The sequence below is a fragment of the Chlorocebus sabaeus genome, chromosome 1 (assembly GCF_047675955.1).
Source record: "Chlorocebus sabaeus isolate Y175 chromosome 1, mChlSab1.0.hap1, whole genome shotgun sequence".
NCBI classification, from domain to species: domain Eukaryota; kingdom Metazoa; phylum Chordata; class Mammalia; order Primates; family Cercopithecidae; genus Chlorocebus; species Chlorocebus sabaeus.
In genome coordinates this window covers 12,054,747-12,075,221 of record NC_132904.1, presented here as the reverse complement: position 1 = coordinate 12,075,221, position 20,475 = coordinate 12,054,747, and the positions used below count along the sequence as shown (strand labels likewise).

General features: G+C 57.4%; 2 protein-coding genes across 6 annotated transcripts in view; one reads left to right on the top strand and one right to left on the bottom strand.

The window, feature by feature from the left end:
* Positions 1-16,283, top strand: part of MYRF (myelin regulatory factor) — a 37,514-nt gene extending 21,231 nt beyond the window's left edge. Inside the window, exons 8-27 of one of the 5 annotated variants that reach the window (XM_037999213.2) lie at positions 1,799-1,994; positions 3,918-3,994; positions 4,179-4,289; positions 4,645-4,735; positions 5,118-5,318; positions 5,593-5,704; positions 6,218-6,327; positions 7,076-7,236; positions 7,311-7,383; positions 7,669-7,757; positions 8,048-8,116; positions 8,540-8,620; positions 8,788-8,873; positions 8,967-9,158; positions 9,402-9,653; positions 11,331-11,418; positions 11,650-11,724; positions 12,072-12,177; positions 13,589-13,663; positions 13,850-16,283. In XM_037999213.2, coding sequence (XP_037855141.1) covers positions 1,799-1,994; positions 3,918-3,994; positions 4,179-4,289; positions 4,645-4,735; positions 5,118-5,318; positions 5,593-5,704; positions 6,218-6,327; positions 7,076-7,236; positions 7,311-7,383; positions 7,669-7,757; positions 8,048-8,116; positions 8,540-8,620; positions 8,788-8,873; positions 8,967-9,158; positions 9,402-9,653; positions 11,331-11,418; positions 11,650-11,724; positions 12,072-12,177; positions 13,589-13,663; positions 13,850-13,930 — 2,326 coding nt within the window. In that variant the 3' untranslated portion in view covers positions 13,931-16,283. Of the gene's footprint in view, positions 1-1,798; positions 1,995-3,917; positions 3,995-4,178; positions 4,290-4,644; positions 4,736-5,117; positions 5,319-5,592; positions 5,705-6,217; positions 6,328-7,075; positions 7,237-7,310; positions 7,384-7,668; positions 7,758-8,047; positions 8,117-8,539; positions 8,621-8,784; positions 8,874-8,966; positions 9,159-9,401; positions 9,654-11,315; positions 11,419-11,649; positions 11,725-12,071; positions 12,178-13,588; positions 13,664-13,849 lie in introns of all 5 variants that reach the window. The other 4 variants (XM_007995853.3, XM_037999215.2, XM_007995846.3 and 1 more) reach the window with 4 other exon arrangements.
* A 616-nt stretch (positions 16,284-16,899) lies between these two features.
* Positions 16,900-20,389, bottom strand: TMEM258 (transmembrane protein 258). The gene is made up of 4 exons (XM_007995866.3): positions 20,314-20,389; positions 18,260-18,369; positions 17,547-17,683; positions 16,900-17,010 (listed from the first exon to the last, which is right to left on the bottom strand). Exons 1-3 carry the CDS (start codon positions 20,314-20,316, stop codon positions 17,557-17,559), a joined length of 240 nt encoding a protein of 79 aa, XP_007994057.1. The 5' UTR covers positions 20,317-20,389; the 3' UTR covers positions 16,900-17,010; positions 17,547-17,556.
* Between the last annotated feature and the right edge of the window lie 86 nt (positions 20,390-20,475).

The window sequence follows — 20,475 nt, the reverse complement described above, 5'->3', positions numbered from 1 at the left end:
GGTGATGACTGCCAGGGAGGGGCAGCTGGGAACCAAGTCAGGGAGAAATGGGCAGATGGGTGCTTTTTCCCGGCTCCTCCTTCCCCGCCTCCTCCCCCTGCATTCCAGGAAGGTAGCCGGAAGCTGAGCCCAAGCAGGACCCTCCCGGCAGCCCCTCCCTAGAGGGAGGGAGGAGGGGCTGGGGAGGATCAGGTCAGAGGCTGCCTGAGCATTCCTAGTGCCCCCTCAACACCAGACGGCTCCATCTTTCCAGGCCCCAGGCCGGGAGCCCTGTGGGGACTACTCCCATGACTTCCCCAGAAGGCCAGTGGGCCGGTGACAGGGTAACGTGGATATGGCCAGGCCTGGGCCAGCAGATGAGAACAGCTGCATGGAGTTGGGTACTGCAGGCTTTAGGGGAATTCTTAGCCAGCAGCCCCAGGGCTGGGGACGTCTGGCTGCTGGGTGGCTGGAGGGTCCCATGAAGTCCTGCCAGGTGGGGCTGCAGTCGTATGGCACTCCAGGCTCTCTGGCATGGGGAGGAAGCCCTCTACTCTCACCCCCATACTCTTTGGGCCACCCTTGCCACCCCAGGCCCTAAGGCCAGGAAGCTTGGCAGCTGCAGCCCCGGAAGTGGCCCAGGCACTTCCTGGGTGCTTTGCTAGGTCAGGCAGGTGGGTGGAGCTTCGGGAAGGAAGAGGTGGTGAGCCCAGGCCTTTGACAACACTGGCCAGGCCCAGAGGCCTCTTCCTACAAGTTTGGAAGCATTCTCCCTGCCCAGCTTCCTCCAGGCTGGCACTGGGCATTCCTGTGACCACTCTTGTGCCTGGGGACCTGAGTGAGGGTGCGCTAAGCCACAGGCCAACAGTTGCTGTTTTTTTTGAGATGGGGTCTTGCTCTGTTGCCCAGGCTGGAGTGCAGTGGTGTGATCTCAGCTCATTGCAACCTCCGCCTCCTGGGCTCAAGAGATTTTCCTGCCTCAGCCTCCCGAGTAGCTGGGATTACAGACGGCTAATTTTTGTATTTTTAGTAGAGGCGGGGTTTCACCATGTTGGCCAGGCTAGTCTCGAACTCTTGACCTCGTGATTTGCCTGCCTCGGCCTCCCAAAGTGCTGGGATTACAGGTGTGAGCCCGAGCCTGGCCCAGTTGCTCTTTTTACTGTCAACTAGAGGTGTCCCAAAGGGGCCAAACGTGGGACACTAAACCCAACAACAGATGGGCAAACTGAGGCTGAGTCTGAGGGAGAGTCCAGGAGTGCCCCTTCCCTCCCGGGCAGATGGAGGGAGTAGGAATGAGGAGGGAGTGGGAATGAGGGTGTCTGGGGACTTGAGCAAGCCAGTGGGCAGGGGCTGGGTCTGCAGCAGAGCAGGCGCCTGGTTCCACCGTTTCCAGGGCAACTAGCTGTCAGGCTCTGTGAGGCTCTGCAGACACAGTCCCTCTCGGGTGAGTGAGGGGGCTTCAGGCAGCCTTCTGGGAAGGAGGCAAGTGTGGAGAGGGCAGTTAAGCCCTCCCTGGCTCAGGAGTTCCCTCCCATCTGGTGGGCCTCAGGGTCTGGCCCTGCTTCCCCATCACCAGGACAGGGCGGTGGCCTGAGGCATGGGGTAGAGGAGAGAATGTTGTCTAAGGAGTTTGCAACCCTGTACTAGAATCCTTTCCGGGACTCAGTTTCCATTTCTCAGGAGTGGGGGCAGCTGCAATGGTGGTTTGAGGATGCAGGGGTGTGGGGTGGGAAACGGTTTTGCAACCTAGCAGGTAGGAGGAACCGATGTTCCAGGCCTGGCTCTGGGGCCTCAGGGGAGTGCCCTTACCTGTCCCCAGGCCCATGCTCACCTACCGTGTGGACGCGGACAAGGGCTTCAACTTTTCGGTGGGCGATGATGCCTTTGTGTGCCAGAAGAAGAACCACTTCCAGGTGACGGTGTACATCGGCATGCTGGGCGAGCCCAAGTTTGTCAAGACGCCTGAGGGCCTCAAGCCCCTCGACTGCTTCTATCTGAAGCTGCATGGAGTGAAGGCAAGTTTGGGGCTCGGCAAGGAAGGGAGGGCAGGAGGGCCCTTTGGGGGGCACTGAAAGACCCCAGAAAAAGCAAGGGTTGGCTGGGTGCTGTGGCTCACGCCTGTAATCCCAGCACTTTGGGAGGTGGGCAGATCACTTGAGGTCAGGAGTTCAAGACCAGCCTGGCCAACATGGTGAAACCCTCTCTCTGCTAAAAATACAAAAATTAGCCAGGCGTGGTGGTGCGGGCCTGTAATCTCAGCTACTCGGGAGGCTGAGGCAGGCAGGAAAATCGTTTGAACCAGGGAGGCGGAGGTTGTAGGGTGCTGAGATCGTGCCACTGCACTCCAGCCTGGCAACAGAGTGAGACTTCATCTCAAAAAAAAAAAAAAAAGCAAGCATGTGTGCGAATGTGTGTGTGTGTATGTGTGTGTAAACTAGATCCTGCCCTGCCACTGCCACCCGCCTTCTCTCCTTTTCTCCCTGTGCCTGCCCCTCAGCCTGCCTCCCTCGCCCTGCACCTGCCTCTTAAACGTTGGGTTCGTGAGCCTGCCTCCCTCTCGTTGGGCTCCTCAACCTGCCTTCCTGCCTCCCTGCCTCCCTTTTGCCCTGTGCCTGCCCCTTAAACGTTAGGCTTCTCAGCCTGCTTCCCTCTCGTTGGGCTCCTTAGCCTGCCTCCCTGCCTCTCTGCCTCTCTGCCTCCCTCTCACCCCGTTTCCTGCTCCAGCCTGTGATTCCCAAGTCTGCAACCCCAGTCAAGACCCATCTCCTGAGCCCTCTACCAGGTGCCTCAGCTAAACTAAACTCCTTGCACACTTGCCTCCCACCCTAGGCTCCCCTCTCAGGGAATGGGGCGCAGGGCCTTGGTTACCTGAGCCACAAATCTGGGTCAGGGCCCTCTTTCCCCTCTCATCATGCATCTGGCCCTGCTATTGCCCTGGAAGATCCCTGTACTTGGTCCAGTCCTTGCCTCTTTCCTGTCTATCCCCTGGTCTGGGTTACCTCCCTTCCTTGTCAGAATGGCCATGGCAGCTGGGACCCCCAACTCCTGGCCCACTTGAGACTCAGGGGGCCACGGCACTCCCTATCCTTCCAAGGCCCCCAGTGTCTTCCCATCAAAGCCCCAGCTTCCAAGCTGCACCACTGGGGCCTTGGGGGCCCTGCTCTCCAATCCAGCTCTGCCACGTGTGGTACCCCAAACCTCTCGTGCCCATCACAGCCCCTGCCCTCCACCCTGCGGCTCCCTTTGCCTTGGATGCCCTTCCCAACACACATCCCTCCTCTCCGGGCAGACTCCATGCTGGTCCTCTCCCCAGGGCCCCTCCCCTGAGGCCTACTGGGAGGCACCACAGCACACCCCAGTAGTGACTGATTTTGAGTCTATGAGCTCCCTGGGGACATGGCTGGGTCTGTCAACTTCGGTGTCATAAGTGAGCCAGGCATGGCACCTTGGCATGGCTCTGCCAGTGCACATGGAGGAGTAGAGGAGACGTGGGTATGGAGAGGATCTGGGGAGGGAGTGGGCCTGGGTGCAAGTGGATGGGCTTGGAGGCTGCTGTGAGGTGTGTGGGTATGGACGTGAGGGAGGGTGGGGCTGTGAGTGTGTGTGTGTGCACGCGCGCACATGCGGAGGTGGGGGGAGTGTGTGGGTGTGGAATGGGGGTGTGGGTGTTTGGGGAGTGACTGTGCATGCGCAGCTGTGCAGAAGTTGGGGGAGTGTTATGCTGTGAGGGGGTGAGGAGGGTGTGGGTGTGAAGTAGGGTGTGAGGGGGTGTGACCATGCAGAAGGCATCTGAGCTTGTGGGAAACACGGCTGAGGGCTGGGTGCTGCCCTGTTTCCTGGTGAGCTCTAGCTGGGCCAGGCCTGGCTGAGAGGGGGCAGCAGGGCAGGACCACCTGGGTAGCGCCATCCTGAGGTGCTACTGGCTTCACTCCCCACAGCTGGAGGCCCTGAACCAGTCCATTAACATCGAGCAGTCCCAGTCAGACCGGAGCAAGCGGCCCTTCAACCCGGTCACGTGAGTGTTTGACCCTGTTGGGGGTCCTAGAAGGACCCACACTAAAGCTGGCTTGGGAATGGAGGGGCCAGGGAGGCACCCAGGGTGTCCGCCTTGCCTACGTTGCTGGCGTGGGTGCCCCTGAGCGGCGTGGCTCTTGCAGCCTCCCTCCCTGCCCCCTGAGCACCTTGCCTCTCCTCTGCAGGGTCAATCTGCCCCCTGAGCAGGTCACGAAGGTGACTGTGGGGCGGCTGCACTTCAGCGAGACCACCGCTAACAACATGCGTAAGAAGGGCAAGCCCAACCCTGACCAGAGGTGAGCAGGTGGGAGCCTGCCCCGAGCCCTCCATTTCTGAGGCAGGAAGACACCGCCCTGTGTGGCAAGCCAGGCACACAGCCCTACAGGCTGAGCCATTTCACAGATGAGAGACCTGAGATTTAGAGCCCTTCATTGACTTAAGGGTGGGAAGAGCAGAAGCCTGGCTTCTGTGTTGAGAAACAGCCCTGGCTTCTTGCTGTGGGCCCTGGGGAATTTCTGCCCCCTGGTGGAGGCTCGGGTTCCTCCTCTGTAGGATGGGGTGAGATGAACATGCATCTGGCCAGGGAAAGGGTAGGCCAGCCCTGGGGAGGGGGCAGGCCCTGAGTACTTCTGAGACCCCTGTGTGTCCCAGGTACTTCATGCTGGTGGTGGCCCTCCAGGCCCACGCACAGAACCAGAACTACACGCTGGCTGCCCAGATCTCAGAGCGCATCATCGTGCGGGTGAGGGCCACCTCCTCCCAGGGCGTAGACAGCCCTCCCTAGGGCTGGGAGAAACAGCAAGCAGAAGTACCCGGGTCCTGAGAGTCAAGAGTGGGCATGCTCATCCTGCTAGGCACTGGCTGTGTGGCCTTGGGCAAGGCTCCCACCCTCTCTGGGCTGCAGGGTCTCCACAGTAAAGCAGGGAGGTGGACAAAGACTTGGTAGCTTCTGGGATCCCACAAGTGACAAAAAGTTGTCACAATGGGAGGGACAGTTCAAGTTGGGCTTGGTGCAGTGAGAAGCCCTGGAAGGGGAGGGGCTGCTGTGGAGTTTCCCCTGCTCCCAGGGCCCTGCAGGTCCCCTCCCTATCCCCCAGGACTGATCCAGCCCCAAATCGCGGTAGGCCTCCAACCCAGGCCAGTTCGAGAGCGACAGCGATGTGTTGTGGCAGCGAGCACAGGTGCCCGACACCGTCTTCCACCACGGCCGCGTGGGCATCAACACAGACCGGCCGGACGAGGCGCTGGTTGTGCACGGGAATGTCAAGGTCATGGGCTCGCTTATGCACCCCTCCGACCTGCGCGCCAAGGAACACGTGCAGGAGGTGGGGACGGGGCTGTGGGGGCCGGGCGGGGCTAGAGGCTGGGGCGGGTCGCGGGGGCGGGGCTGCTGGGGAGGGGGCGTGACCACGCGGAAAGGCGGGGCTTCCGGGGAAGGAAGGGAGGGAGGCTGGTCTCGAATCCCGATCTAACGACTCCAGTAGTAGGATCTCCTCTCCACACTGCAGCCTCCAGGTTGCCGCCCTCCTGGGCTCCGGGGCCTGCTCCGGGACCGCCGCAGGAGGGGAGGGGTTCATTCCCGGGCCTGGCTCCCCGCAGGTGGACACCACCGAGCAATTGAAGAGGATCTCGCGCATGCGGCTGGTGCACTACAGATACAAGCCCGAGTTCGCCGCCAGCGCAGGCATCGAGGCCACTGCGCCAGAGACAGGTAGGGACCGGGCTGGCGCGGACTGGGGTCCGGGAACCCAGAAACCTCGGGTCTCAGTGACCTCGCCCCCTGTCACCTGGAAATCCTACTCCCAGAAACCCCTCCTCTTGACTCCTGGAACTGCGCCCCTGGGAATCATGCCTTCTAGAAGTCCCGCCCCTCAGACCTTGGAAAATCGCACCTCTCCAGGTCCCCGGAACCTCGCCCCATTGTCAGTGGAAATCCGAGAATCGCGGCCCAGGGACCCTCGCCCTTCGCTAGATGAATCCTACCTTTAACCTGCCGGAATACTACCCACTCCCCCTGGGATCCTTACCCCCAGGAATCCGCCCCACACCAGCCCGGGAACCTTACACCTGAGCCCTGGAATTGCAATTCTGTAAACACTTGTTCCGGGATCCCCCTGCTCCAGGGCTCCTTGGAATCCAAATCTCTGGGTTCCAGAACTTTACCCTCTCCAATCCTGCCCTTTCCCACCCCCCCACCCATCTTTGGCTTGTCCCCCACCTCCAGGTGTCATCGCTCAGGAGGTGAAGGAGATCTTGCCTGAGGCTGTGAAAGACACTGGAGACATGGTCTTTGCCAATGGGAAAACCATAGAGAACTTCCTGGTGGTGAACAAGGTCTGTGGGTGGGGCAATGGGAAGGAGCCCAGAGGCAAGGGGGGAGCTAGCTGGGGGACACTTATCACCTCCATAGATACTGGGGGGGGCACTGCAGGAGCAACCTCAGCTCTCATGCTGCTTCCAGAGTGCCCTCTGCACCCCACAGGGAAGGGGTGAGTGTTCAAGGAGATGAGTGGGTAGGGATTTGGCCCCTGGAGCCTGTGTGATCAAGGGCAAGAGAAACCCTGTGGAGGGCCATGGCCTTCCACCCCCAGTAAAATGAGGGCAGTAATAGAACTGCAAAGACATCCTCGTATGGTTACCTCCACGCTGAAATACGTGATTTCTTGTGAGGATGACTTTTGTCACCTGTCCTGAGTCTGGGCGCCAAGGAGGCATGTAATGGGTCTCCACCCCAGTCGAATAGTGAAATGCTGACATCTGAGACAGCAGTCATCAGAGGGGGCAGATCCCGGGGCTGCAGCCTTCAGGCTTAGGGGAGGAGAGCTCTGGCAGGGAGTGGGGAGGGCCATTCAGGCAGGTGGGACAGCCCAGGTGAAGGTGCAGAGGTGGGGGTGTTGCTTGGAGACAGGCACAGGAGCTGTGGGTGTTGAGGCTGGACTGGAGGGGCCCGCCCAGGTAGGGAGGCTTTGAGGGCCTCCCGGTGGCCAAGGACAGTGGCCGCCCCTCCTGACCCATGAGGTCTGGCAGTCTGGGGCTCCCAGGCCTAACTGGGCCCTCTGTGTTGGCCTATGGCCCATGGCAGGAGCGCATCTTCATGGAGAACGTGGGGGCTGTGAAGGAGTTGTGCAAGCTGACGGACAACCTGGAGACGCGCATTGATGAGCTGGAGCGCTGGAGCCACAAGCTGGCCAAGCTGCGGCGGCTCGACAGCCTCAAATCCACCGGCAGCTCGGGCGCCTTCAGGTAGGGGTGCGGGGTGGGGGAAGGTGAGACCCTTCTTCCCGGGGACACCCCTGATCCTGGCCCTCTTGCTGCAGTCATGCAGGGAGCCAGTTCAGCCGGGCAGGCAGTGTCCCCCACAAGAAGAGGCCCCCCAAGGTGGCCAGCAAGGTAAGGGTGAGCAGGCATGGCAGGTGGGTTGGATGGGGAGTTCCCCACCCCTTGTGGCCTCCCTTTCCAGGTTGCAGTTCTCCAGCCTCACGGCCTCTGGTGCTTCCCTCTCCTTGTGACTCTGTAGCCCTCCTAGTCCCCAGTTTCTCTTTCTTCTCCCTTTGCCCCTTGGGGGAATGGGGCACCCCCTTAACCACCACCCCCTGCCCGACCTCCAGCAGAGCCCACTGCGGGCAGCCTCAGCCTGGCCCTCTTTGCATTTGCACTTTTCCTCTTGGTCCTCAGTCATCGTCCGTGGCTCCGGACCAGGCCTGCATCAGCCAGCGCTTCCTGCAGGGAACCATCATTGCCCTGGTGGTGGTCATGGCCTTCAGGTGACTTGTCCCCTGGCTCTCAGGGTGGCTGACTAGGGGAGTGGAGCTGCCCAGTGGAGTCAGCTGCCCATGGGCTCAGGCCTAGGGGAAGAGGAGGATGTAGCTTGGGAGATCAGGCAGCTGAGGTCTCAGTGAGGTGGGCCTTTCTGCCTCCTCCCCTCTGGGGTGACCCATTTTGCAGGCATCACCTGGGAGCCCAGCTTCAGGAGCAAGGACCACAGCCTTGTCCTGGAGAGAGGGCACTGGCTGGTGGCTCCAGCTCTAACGGTCACCCTTTTCTGTGGCTCCAGCGTGGTGTCCATGTCCACACTGTACGTGCTGAGCCTGCGCACAGAGGAGGACCTGGTAGACACTGACGGGTAGGTTCCTGGATGCCACGCCAAGCCTCCAGGCCAGGTGGGGCTTTGGTGGGCAGGCCCAGGTCAGAGAGCCATGAGACTGTCTTCTCTAAAGGAGTTCATCCTTAGCCTCTCAGCCTGCTGGGGTGCTGTGGGGGTCCAGGGAGGGCCTCCTTGGAGGGTGGGCAGCCTTTGCCAGTCCCTGCTGACGCCGATGTTTGTGTCTGGCCTGTTTAGTGCCCCTCCAGGTAGCCGGGCCTGCCAGTCAGGGCTGTCTGAGGGGCTGGGGTTGGAACATGGGGTAGGCAGAAGGAGGGCCAGGGCAGGGCCTTGGGCTCTGTGAGCCCACTGTCATCCCCAGCTCCTGGGGCCACCTCTGACTGTGTCTTCTCTTCTCTCTTCCCCTTTGCCTGTCTCACCCTTTGCCTCTTTGCTGCCCCTTAGCTCTTTTGCCGTGTCCACTTCCTGTCTCCTGGCCCTGCTCCGGCCCCAGCCCCCTGGGGGGAGTGAGGCCTTGTGCCCATGGTACGTGCTGACCGGCACCCCTCTCCTCTGGCTCCTGCTGCCCCTCTTCCTGCCTCCCTCCCCTCCCTCTCTGCCTTCTCCTGCCCTCCTGCCTCTCCAGGACTGCCAGGCCCTCTCCCCTCAGGCTCTCCCAGCCCCTCTGAGCTCAGCTCATCCTTCCCCAGCAGGTCCAGCCAGAGCTTTGGGACCACGCAGCTCCGACAGTCCCCCATAACCACTGGGCTACCAGGCATACAGCCCACTTTGCTGCTGGGTGCGTGTCTGGGCAGGTCTAGGGTGGGACGGGAAGGTTGCTATGTTCTCTCTTGGGGACTCCTCCGACTTACACAGCCTCTGGCCTCCTCAGTGACCACCAGCCTCACCAGCTCGGCCCCAGGTTCTGCTGTCCGCACCCTGGACCTATGTTCCAGCCACCCCTGCCCTGTCGTCTGCTGTTCCTCACCCACCACCAACCCTACCACTGGTCCTAGTCTTGGCCCCAGCTTTAACCCTGGCCATGTTCTCAGCCCAAGTCCCAGCCCCAGCACCAACCGTTCAGGTAAGGCTTTCTCTGGGCTGGGGCTTGGGGCGAGGGCTACCTGAGTAGAGAGAAAGGCCCAAATACTCATTGGTGGGAGGGTCTCCTGGAGCCCAGAAAGGGGCTCTGGACAATGACTGGGAAGTTCCCCTGAGAGGACCAAGAGACACATGGGGTTCACTCAGTCTTATGGGGCCCTAGAGACAGCTGGACAGGAAGCAGCCAGCTCCCTGCTTCTCAGCCTGTCCCTGGTTCTATCCACAGGCCCCAGCCAGATGGCCCTTCTGCCAGTCACCAACATCAGAGCCAAGTCCTGGGGTCTTTCAGTCAATGGCATTGGCCACTCCAAGCATCACAAGAGCCTGGAGCCTCTGGCCAGCCCTGCAGTCCCCTTCCCTGGGGGGCAGGGCAAAGCCAAGAACAGCCCCAGCCTTGGTTTCCACGGCCGGGCCCGCCGAGGGGCCCCCGAGTCCAGCATGGGCCCTGCTCAGCCCACCTGGGCCCAGGGCCAGTCAGGTACTTGCTGCACCCCTGATAATACCTAGCCCAGCCTGGCAAGGCTCACTGGCCAGGGCCCACCTCAGCCCAGTCATGTGACTGTCTGGGTTCAGACTTGTCAGTCAATAGACATTTGCTGAGCATAGAGTAAGGGTCAGGAATCAGGCCCGCAGCCTTACATAAATCATCTCATTTAGTCCTCACAGCACTCCTGCAAGAAAGGAATTGTTGTTCCTATTGTTCAGCTGAAGAAATGGGATGGAGACTAAGGTGAAGTGACCTGCCCAGGGTTATACAGCCCCTCTGAGGCGGGGCTTATATTTGATCCCGAGCCTGATGCCTCCTTCACCATGCCAGCACCAGGAGGGTGCTATACCGGGTCTCGCCTATTATTTCCCAAACCTCATATCTTTGGTTTTAACAAAGCTACAGAACCTTTTATTCAGTTTTCAAACTGGGTTCCTCTGAGGCACCCTGGGGGCTGCCCTGGGGGTTGAAGGGGAGGGTGGGAGGCTTCCTGGCTTCAACCAGGCAGCTCTGCTCTCACTAACTTTCATTTGATGGGCTTTGTGGCTTCAAGAAAAAGAAACCCTGGAACATAATGTGGCTTACAGAGATGGAAATTCAAAGTGATGGGGGAACCCCATGGGGGAGATGTTTACCAGGCACCCATTTACTGAGCTGCCTGCCACTCTGTGGCCGGCTCTGTACAGGGGACTGGGGGTGATGAAGACGGATATGCTCCTGTCCCCAAAGACCTCACAGAGATGAAAACACAGCAGTGTGATGAGGCTCTGAGGGGACATGCCGGTAGCTTTGGGACTGGGGAGGACACTTAATCTGGACACAGGTGGGGACGATCAGGGAAAACTTCTCTGGAGTTGGTGACATTTGAGCTGACTCTTTAAAGGATCTTTGGAATTTGCCCAGCAGGGATGTGGGAAGGGCACCTTCCATCTCGTCTGTATCTGATACCTGTCCTGGCCACACAGGGTGTCCTGGATCCTGTTGGGGTCCTTGGGTCCCTGGGTCATGCCTCAGATCTGAAAACATACCAGGTCCAGCAAATGTTGAGTGGCCCCAGCTTCCCCCTTCCTGGGTGGATAGTCAGGCAGCAGCAAGACTGTACGTGAACTAGATGAGCAAGAAGGCCTGCCTCCCCCATCTGGCTTGTCACACTTCAGTCCCGCCCCTACCCAGCCAGCCAGCCTGTAGTGGGTCTGTTCAGAGAGGCTGCGAGGAGCAGCGTGCTGCTAGCAGTGTAATCATCGGCCTCGGGGCGGGGGTAGCCTGATTTGTGTGATGCTGTCACAACCGCTGATTTCAAGCTACCAGTGTAACTGATGTTTCTGAACCCAGAATTGGGAGAGATGCCCGCAGTCAGGAACGGAGGCCTTGAGCGGGCTCCTGCATACCTGGCAAGGGATGTGAAGACCCATCCCTCCTTCTGGGTGTTCCAGTTCTTTTGAAGAGGCAGATGTCAGGTTCATGGGAACTGGGTAGTCCTAGGGCTGCTGAGGGAACGGTGTAGTGTGATTCTGGCCATTGTGGAGGTCTGGAAAAAAATAACTTGGAACTTATTCATACTAAGGTGTGAGTGACTGATCCAAGTCTGGCAAGGAAAGACTTGCCTGCTTCTCACTTGTGTCCTGCCTTGTCACCTTACTCCTGCCCCAACAGCCTCTTTCCTTGCAGAGCCAGTGCCCTCCCTGACCTCCATCCAGGTGCTGGAGAATTCGATGCCTATCACCTCCCAGTACTGTGCTCCAGGGGATGCCTGCAGGTGGGCTGGGCTCCCTCCCTTCACCCAGGGAGGTCCCTTCAGGTGACATGAGCCCAGGTGGTACAGATTGCCCAGAACTTGCCCCCTCAGTGAGAAGCCTCTCCCATAAGGCAGGGCAGCCCCTTTCCAGGCCTCTGCAGGGCTCCAGTACAGATTGGGGGCTGAGGAGTCCACGGGTGGGGGGTGATGGCAGGGTGCCCTCAGGCTAAGGTGCCAGTTTTGCCCCTGCAGGCCTGGGAACTTCACCTACCACATCCCTGTGAGCAGCGGCACCCCACTGCACCTCAGCCTGACTCTGCAGATGAAGTGAGTGCCAGCACGGGGAAGTGGGAGGCAGGAGGGGAGCCAGGGAGAATCTCCTGCAGAGCCTCAGAACAGCCAAGTCTGAGGATAGCTGGAGAGTTTCTGGTATTTCCTACATGGTGGGATGAGTGCTGACTTCATTGCCTGCTTCGTGGTTAATTGGCTAAATGACCTGATCTCATGGCCTGAGGACCACGTGGGATGGTCGATGGGAAAGGTTTTGTTCGAGGGCCCTGGTTATTATGCGGTGTTTCAGGCTGGGTGGAGATTCAGAGGCAGGCTGGCTGGAAGGGGGCTGAGGTTGAGGGACTCCAAAACCTCATTTCTCTGCTATCTGGGCCTGTCTCCAGTTCCTCCTCCCCCGTGTCTGTAATGCTGTGCAGCCTAAGGTCAAAGGAGGAGCCGTGTGAGGAAGGGAGCCTTCCACAGAGTCTCCACACCCACCAGGACACCCAGGTAGGTGGGACTGGGAAGCTGTGGGCTGGCCAGGCCCGAGCTGCTTCTCTCCTGGCACAACTGGGCCCCCAAATGGGCAAGGAGCAGGAGCTGGGAGTTACAGAGTGAAGCCATCTCCACAAGGGACACTCTGGGGCCTGGGCCTCTGTGTCCCAGGGAGGGGCACGCGTGCCCGTGTTTGTTCCTTTCACTCTGCTGAGCATCTCCTGGCCCTGCCATGCTGGAGACCTGGGGAAGAAAGCAGATCACAGGGGCTAATGTGGATGAGTGCAATGATGGAAACAGGTGGGTGTCTGGAAGCCCATGGCGGGGAGGGCTGTGGCTCACTGGAGGTGTCTGCAGAAGCAGGAAGGAGCTGACCTCATGCTCAGGTTGGGGAAGTGGCACAGCTAGATGTGCAGCATTACAGGACCCCTCAGGCTCCATGTTTGGCCACCTCTTCTGGGAGAACTGGATGTCCAGCTCCTCCCTGGCCAAGTAACCGGAAGTTATAGCTATCCCTGGGGCCTATGGACCCCTAGTTTCTCCTTGGGCCTAAGAGGCCATGGGAGAAGACTCTTAGGCCAAATTAAGGGAAGTAGTGATTATTTTTTCTCGCCCATTCATGTGTTTACTCAGAATATATTGACTGGGGCCCCATCTGTCCCAGGCCCTGTGCTGGGTGGGCCCAGCTGCAGGGGAGAGAGGTGGAACAGACACAGGTTTTGATTTCTAAGAACGGACTCTATAGTGAGGGAGAAAAGACGTACAGGAAGCACCTGCAACAGAGGAGGGGGTGCTTCTCGGGGAGGCCCGAGCCCTGTGGCCCTGCAGAAGAGACAGTGTCTGAGAGAGACGGAGAGCCCAGCTAGACATGCAGCAGACATGGTGCTTGGGCCTGAAACCACATCACAGATGCACAGCCAAAGCCTCAGGTAGATGGGCAGGCTGCCTGCGGCCAGGCTGCATGCCACCCTGAGGGAGATAGCCAGACAGACCTGGGTTTGAATCCCAGCTGTGTGATTTTGCCACACTGTGATGTTTAGGCAAGTGGCTCAGTTTCCTCATCCAGAAGATGGGGCTAGTAGCAGCACTGTGTCATTGGATTGTCCTGAGGATGGGGCTAATGAAATACTTTGATGTGCCCAGAGCACAGCGGGTGAGGGAACCCAGCACAACATGACTGGGAAGGAGGCAGGGGCCAGGCGGAGGTGGCCGTGGACCTGCCAGTCCCGGGCACAGTCTGCATGGAGTAGCTGCCATTGCTCCTTCCACCAAAGCAGAACATGCTCCTTCCCATTTCTTCAAAGTTCTCTGCTTTTTTCCTTCATAAAACTCCCCACAGGCCCCAGAACTGTGACGGCTGTGGTGAGAGATGCTGGTTGGGATGAGGGCAGCCGTCTGTCCTGACCCCTGTCTCTCTTCTCTCCAGGGCACCTCTCACCAGTGGCCAATAACCATCCTGTCCTTCCGCGAATTCACCTACCACTTCCGGGTGGCACTGCTGGTGAGCAGGGGCATCCCACCTACCCCGGAGGTCTGGGTACCCGTCTGCGACGGGGGGCTTGAGGAATGGGGGATTTGCACAGTATGTGGTAGCCCTGGGGGCACAGTGTTAAGCAACGTCAGCAGGGAGTGCCGTCTGTCTCGCACCCCCAGAGCTGCCTCACCTTCCCACTGCCCTTCCACCCAGGGTCAGGCCAACTGCAGTTCAGAGGCTCTCGTCCAGCCAGCCACAGACTACTACTTCCACTTCTACCGCCTGTGTAACTGAGCTGCCCTCCTGAGGCAGCACCGCACCAGGGACTGGGGTGCCCAGGCACCCCCCAATACTGGATGCAATGGTGTTACACTGGAGCCTGCTGTAGGCCAGCTCTGCTGTTCACTGGCCCTACCCAAGACTGGTGAAACTGGAAGTCTTCACACTGGAGTTACTGTTCCAGCTGGTCGCCCCTCACAGCACAGAGGGAACCTGAGAGCCGGAGACTTCCTGGGCCTTCCTGCCTGCCACCCCCTAGGGGCCAGGACAGGACCAGTTTACCTCTTTCCAGATATGGTGGTTGGAGGGCTGGTTCAGGTACCCTGGAGGGAAGGGGAAGCCTGTGGCCCTGATTTGTTCAGAGCCCACTCTCCCCTGCCTCCCCTTTTAAGACTGGAGCCAACCCTCTTGGAGAGAGGACCTGCCCACCTTTGAGATCAGCAGGGGACTTGGATCCAGCCCTAAGAGACTTGGGTGGACTCCCATGAGTCAATGGAGGGCAGATGGCTCTCCCCCTTAAAGCTGTTCCCTGGGGGATGGCTTGGTAGTAGACTTTCTGGGGTTTGCCTGTTACGCCAGACTCGGATTTCTAAGCTTTAAGTGTGGCCCAGGAGGTTTCTTCTCCCTGGGAGAGCTTGGCTCCCAAGAAGTCCCAGGGCAGCCAAGGCCAGCCCTGGATGGGTTGGAGAAACTGACTTTGTGCCTTAAGTCTACTCAGTGCCTGATGAAGCCACCCTCAGCCCTTCACAGGCCTGAACCAGTAGAGGCCAGTGGGCCAGGTAAGCCCTAGAGCCTTGAACCAGAAATATCCGGGAAGAGGAAATTCCCTTTTGAGCGCCCAGATGGTGTTGCAGCTTCATTGCCTGCATTCCTGGGAGTGTCCAGAGCTCACAGTGATCAGTGACCACATCATTCTCTCTGAGCAGAGGAGCAGGAATCCCTCAAGCAGCAGCCTGGTCTTGGCTGGTGGGCAGATGCAAATAGCTTTTGCTGTTATTAATGAAGTAATTACTAAATGCACTTAAACCAGGGCAGGAAGGAGTGGAAGGATGGAGCTAGAAAGCTCCGAGTGGGCCAGAGCAGGGGTGTGACACCTGCAAAGACAGGGCTCTGACTCTGATCCCTCCCAGGGAGCCTCAGACACCCATCCCACTCCCAACCACCAAGACCCTGGGTTAGGGAAGAAGTTGTATCTTAAGTGCCAACTTCAAGTTTCTTAGTGGTGCCTGGTACATTCTGAGGCTACATCCAGGCTCATGGAAGGAGTGTGGTATTCATTTAGCCATGTCTGCCATGGGTCCAGAAATGGGAAAGGGAATTGCTGTCCTTGCCCTGTGGTATGCTGCCACCTCTTTGGGAAGCAGGCCTTGCCCCTGTCCCACCACTCATTCTCAGCTTTGAATGGGAGGCCTTTCTATAGTGGAGCCGAGTCCTTGAAGCCTATGAACTGCAGGCCCCCTTTTGCCACTGATCTCAAAGCACTTGTCCTCAGGATAGGGAACAGCAGGGGGATGCAGGAATAGCAGGGATAGCCTCCTCCCAGCCCCCTCCCCAATTTGGTTCCACGGACATAGGAATTTTATGATTCCCATACCATGCAGGGGCTGAGCCTTCTTTAGGATGACTTTGTTCTCCCTCCCACTGGGGGAATCCTCCCTCTGCCTTACAACTGCCGAGCCCCACTCCATGTAATAGGATTCCTGGGCTTCCTCAATGGGACTGCGGCCCCTCAGTCCTTAACTGGAAAGTGACCGTCCACTGCCCCCTGGAGCCCATCTGGACACAGCACAGTCCCAAACCCGTTAGCAGCTGGCTCTGTTTCCATGCCTGGGGAGGGGTTCCTCAGTGCAGGAGTTGGGGCCAGGCTGGGGCTCCGAGCTGCTTGAGGGGGTCAACCTTGGACCAAAGTTGCCTTAAGCCTGTGGTAAAAGGGCTTCAGGGAAGGTCAGTGGGCCACCTGCTAGAAGCTGCCAGCTGCCCGGCTGGCAATGGTGTGTCTTGGCCCCATCCCTGCCCTGGGGTCCAGCAGGTCATCCCTCCCTTCTCCTCTCTCCTTTGGTGTTTGTTCCTGTAGCCACTGGGCTAATCTCCCCCTAGCTTCAAGCTGTACATAGGGCCTCCCAGTGCAAATCCTCCTGCCCATTTTGTGCCCCCTTAGAAGCCTGCGTGTGCATAGAGCGCCCCCTACCTCCCAGTTAACTCCCAGTTCTCCCTGAGCTTGGTATTTATCGTGTGCCAACTCTGACTCTGAGGTGGGCAGTGAGGGAAGCAGCCCCGGGCCTGCTTGCTTCCTGTCCCCGAAATGTTCTTTTCTTCTGAAGTAAATATACATATATAAATAAATGTATAAATACTGCTTTGTATCTGAGCTTGCCTCCTTGTCTCTTCTTGGGATTGGTCTGGTGGGAGAGGAGTCACCTATGAGGCTAGGGCCAACTGGAATTCAAAGTTCTTCCTGAGAAGCCTGGAATCTCTGAGCTCCTGAGCCAGAGGGCCAAATGGATGCTTCATACCCCTTATCCTCTTAGCTTTATACTGGAGTTAGGAGTGGATTCAGCAGCCCCTCCCGTGGCCACACCTTCCCCTCTCGCACACCCGCTGCTGCCCACCTGTGTTAAAAGTAGCCACCGAGGGGAAAAGCCTTCTTAGGGGGACAAGCCGAGCCTGGTGAGGATGCCCCAGCACAGAGAAGAGTGGCTATGTTTATGGCAGGAACCGGCCTAGGGCAGAAAGGACTGATTCGGATTCCTAGAGAAGTCTGTCCTAGAAACAACAGAAAAGGGTAGGCCCAGACCCTTCCTATCCTCAGGTGAGCCTTAAATTCCAATGACAAAACACCCGTGCCACACGAATCTCATCCCCCTGAAGTAGATCAGCAGCAGGAACTGCGAAAGGCAGATGAGAAATGGGAAAAGGAAGAGATTGGGGAAGGAATGTAGGTCCCAGCACCCCGCCACCCCCGCAGAATGGACCCCAGACAGAACTGCCATACATCTGCCTTTATTATGAGCAGCAGGTGGGACACTTCCAGCAACAGTAAAAAAAAAAAAGTAATTTACAAAAGCAGGGGTTCAGTGAAGCCATCTGGTTGTTACCTAAAAGAGGAGAGGGGTATCAAAATGAGACCAATGGCCCTTCTTTCTACCTTCTCTCCCTGCACCCCTGTGCTCCTGGGGCAAAGGCTGTCGAGCACATGCCTTTGAGGATGAGCCACCAGAGCTGATTCCCAGTGGCCTGTTTGGTGGATTGTCTGCAGCAAGTTTTAAGCCCCGGATCTTGACCCCCTTTCAGCCAGCCAACTTCCCAGCAGCCTCTCCAAGTCACTGGGGTCTGACTTCTAAGAGCATAAATGTACAACCATGGGAAGCCTGCGTTCACACTCCTTCGTGGTACATCCCAAAGGCAGATCGAGGCCTTGGGCCATGTGAGCTCAGAATTGACAAAGTCACATTTGACTCAAGTCTGTATGAGGGGCAGGGAAAGAGGCACAAATGTCTAGTGTCCCTACCCATTCCACTGAGTCTGTCTCCATCAACCAAGGGGTCATGCTGGCAAGAGCTTTAAGGACCCTGCTGACCTGCCTATGGGGAGGCTTCCCTGGCTCATGCGTCCATCCCATTGCAGCTCTTACCCTTGGGCGCTCACACGTAGATGCCAACCCAGAGCAGCAGGAAAAGGACTCCAAAGCCCATGAAGAGTGAGGCCACCAAAGAGATGAGGAGCTCTTTATAGATATCACGAGTGTACTTGGTAGAGGTGACCTCATAACTGGGCACAGCAGTTAAGGCAAAGTGAAGGGATGGACTGTGGAGTGCAGAAAGCCCAGCCAGTGGCACTCTGAGGAGAAAGGTATTGGCTCAATGCCTTCTGGGAGGCATATCCAGCCCAGAGCCGCCAGGCAGAGGGGCCTAAGAGATGCCGTGGACTCTGGTGCTCCACTGCCATGAAGAAAATAAGACCCAGAGGAGTTAGGTCACTTGCCCCACGTCACATAGCTCATGAGGGCCGGAGCTAGGACTATCCCTCAGACCTCCCGACACCTGAGTGCACCCTTCCTTATACCACCTTTCCAACTGTAGCACCCCTATTCCCCACCTCCACTCTAGCCAGGTCCCCTCCCTGCTCACTGTCCTGAAAATCCAAAGGACAAACTGAGCTCACCTGAACTTTGGAAATAAGGCCATAACCTGCTCCTGGGCATAACCAGCCCTCCTCTCCTCCTTACCTTCTCCCAGCCCCAATCCAATGTACAAAACTGGCGGGGTCCATGTACTTAGCATGGTTTCTCCCTCAGCCTCCCAAATCACTAATCACTGGTCCTCTGGCTGCTCAGTGAAAGGATACACGAAGAACCAGGCGGTGAAGAACATGCCGATGGCCAAAAGCACCACAGTCAGATGGGGGAAGACAGCCGGGTTCACTGGGCTGGTGTATCTGCTCATGGCCTCGAGCTCCTAGGGGAAGGCAAGAGATCAGAGTTATCAAAGAATTCCATGATTTCAGCCTAGAGAGAACATGGGGTTATCAAGGAGCCTGGGGCTGCTGTGAAACAGAGGCTGATTTTGGCCTGGAAATGTAGCTGCAGATCAATGGTCCTTATCATTTTCTGAGGCCAGTGATCTGACCACTATGAAAATGTGACTAAAGGTACGAACTCTCTGCCTGAGAAAAACCACATACAAGAAAAAGTTTGCCTACAATTTCCGGAGCTTTGCGGACCAGTGTCTATAAACACCAAGCTGAGAACGCCTGCTATAAGTCACTGGTGGTACCCAGATCTCAAATTTTTTTTTTTTTTTTTTTTTTTTTGACGGAGTCTCACTGTCACCCAGGCTGGAGGGCAGGGGCACGATCTCGGCTTACTGTAACCTCTGCCTCCTGGGTTCTAGAGATTCTCATACCTCAGCCTCTTGAGTAGCTGGGACTACAGGATTACAGGTGCGCACCACCACACCTGGCTAATTTTTGTATTTTTAGTAGAGATACGTTTTGCTATGTTGGCCAGGATGGTCTCAAACTCCTGACCTCAGGTGATCTGCCTGCCTCAGCCTCCTAAAGTAGTGAGATTACAGGTGTGAGTCGCCGCACACAGCCTCAATTTCTTTCTTTTTTGTTTGAGGCAGTCTTGCTCTATCGCCCAGGCTGAAGTGCCTGGAGTGCAGTGGTACGAACTCGGCTCACTGCAACCTCCGCCTTCTGGGTTCAAGTGATTCTCCTGCCTTAGCCTCCGGAGCAGCTGGGATTACAGGCATGAACCACCATGCCCGGCTAATTTTTTGTATTTTTGGTAGACACGGGGTTCCACCATGCTGGCCAGGCTGGTCTCGAACTTCTAACCTCATGATCTGCCCGCCTCAGCTTCCCAAAGTGCTGGGATTACAGGCGTGAGCCACCGAGCCTAGCCCTCAATTTCTAATTCAGTATTTTCCTCACTACCTATACTATTATGGAATCTTGTGAGCTACAGGGAAGGCATTCAAGTTCTGGTTCTACTGAGTAATCTACTGAGTAATCTGAGTCTGAGGAAAGTGATTGTATTATCTATTTCACAGGACTGATGTATAAGAAAGATGATGAATCAAAACTCTAGTGCCTGGCAGGGAGTATTTTGCTCAATAGGTATTTGCTTCCTTCCTAAGGTTGTAGGGAAAATGATGACATAATGCCTATGAAAGAGGGCTGTAAACGTAAAGATCTGTACAAATGTTAACTTCATTGTCACCCGTCAGCCAACGCTTCTAAAATCCAGAACATAACAACTCTAGAGAAGTAAACTGCCCCCATTGTTCTGAAACACTGGAATTCAATTCAGTAAACAATCACGGCCCCCTTCCCCCAAAATGATAAAGACAATCACTGCCATTTATTGAGCTTCCAATTACAGCCCCTCTGTTTGGCACTGGGAACACAAAGATGCATAGACATCATCCCAGAGCTAGATGCGCGTCAGACGGTGGTCACTAGGAGGCGCGGCCGCAAACAAAGGAGTCCATGGAACGTGTACAGAGGCTGTGGGCGCTCCTAGGAGAGTCTGGCCAAGTGCCTCAGAGTTGGACGTGCCTCACCAAGAAACAACATTTGCCCAGGGCATTGTAACATGGGCACGGGTTCGGCAGAAGAACTTTCCAGATAAAGATAACACACCACAGATAACAGATATACAAACTGGAAGGTATTCAAAATACGCCCCACGCCTCTCATCCTTAGAAATCGCGAGCTCAGAAACCTAAGGAGTTCATGACAAGGGGTTTCCCCCTTCCCCACCCTTCAGCCCAAGCCGGAGTTTCCAGGAGCGTCTAACCCTCTGGATCTCTGCCGTCTGAGGAGAGAAGCGCGGTGTGGGTCAGACCCCGAGGGGTCCTCGCATCTCCGTCGGGAACTCCCCTTAACCCTCTCACCATTTTGCCCCGCGCAGGCTAATCCGCCGCTCCGCCACCGGAAGCACACGTCGGCAGGAGCAGGCGCCTAGCACAACCGGAAAAGGAAGTGCCTGCGGCGCAAGTAGCATTGGGGGACTTGTAGTCCTGCGATTTCGGGTGTAGCGGGAGCAGGGGCCTGCG

What these genes read in the sequence shown, in the direction of transcription:
- TMEM258 (XM_007995866.3), bottom strand. An exon ending in TTCACCGCCTGGTTCTTCGT is followed by an intron (nt 17,684 to 18,259) that starts GTATCCTTTCAC and finishes TGCTGTGCCCAG; the next exon opens with TTATGAGGTCACCTCTACCA.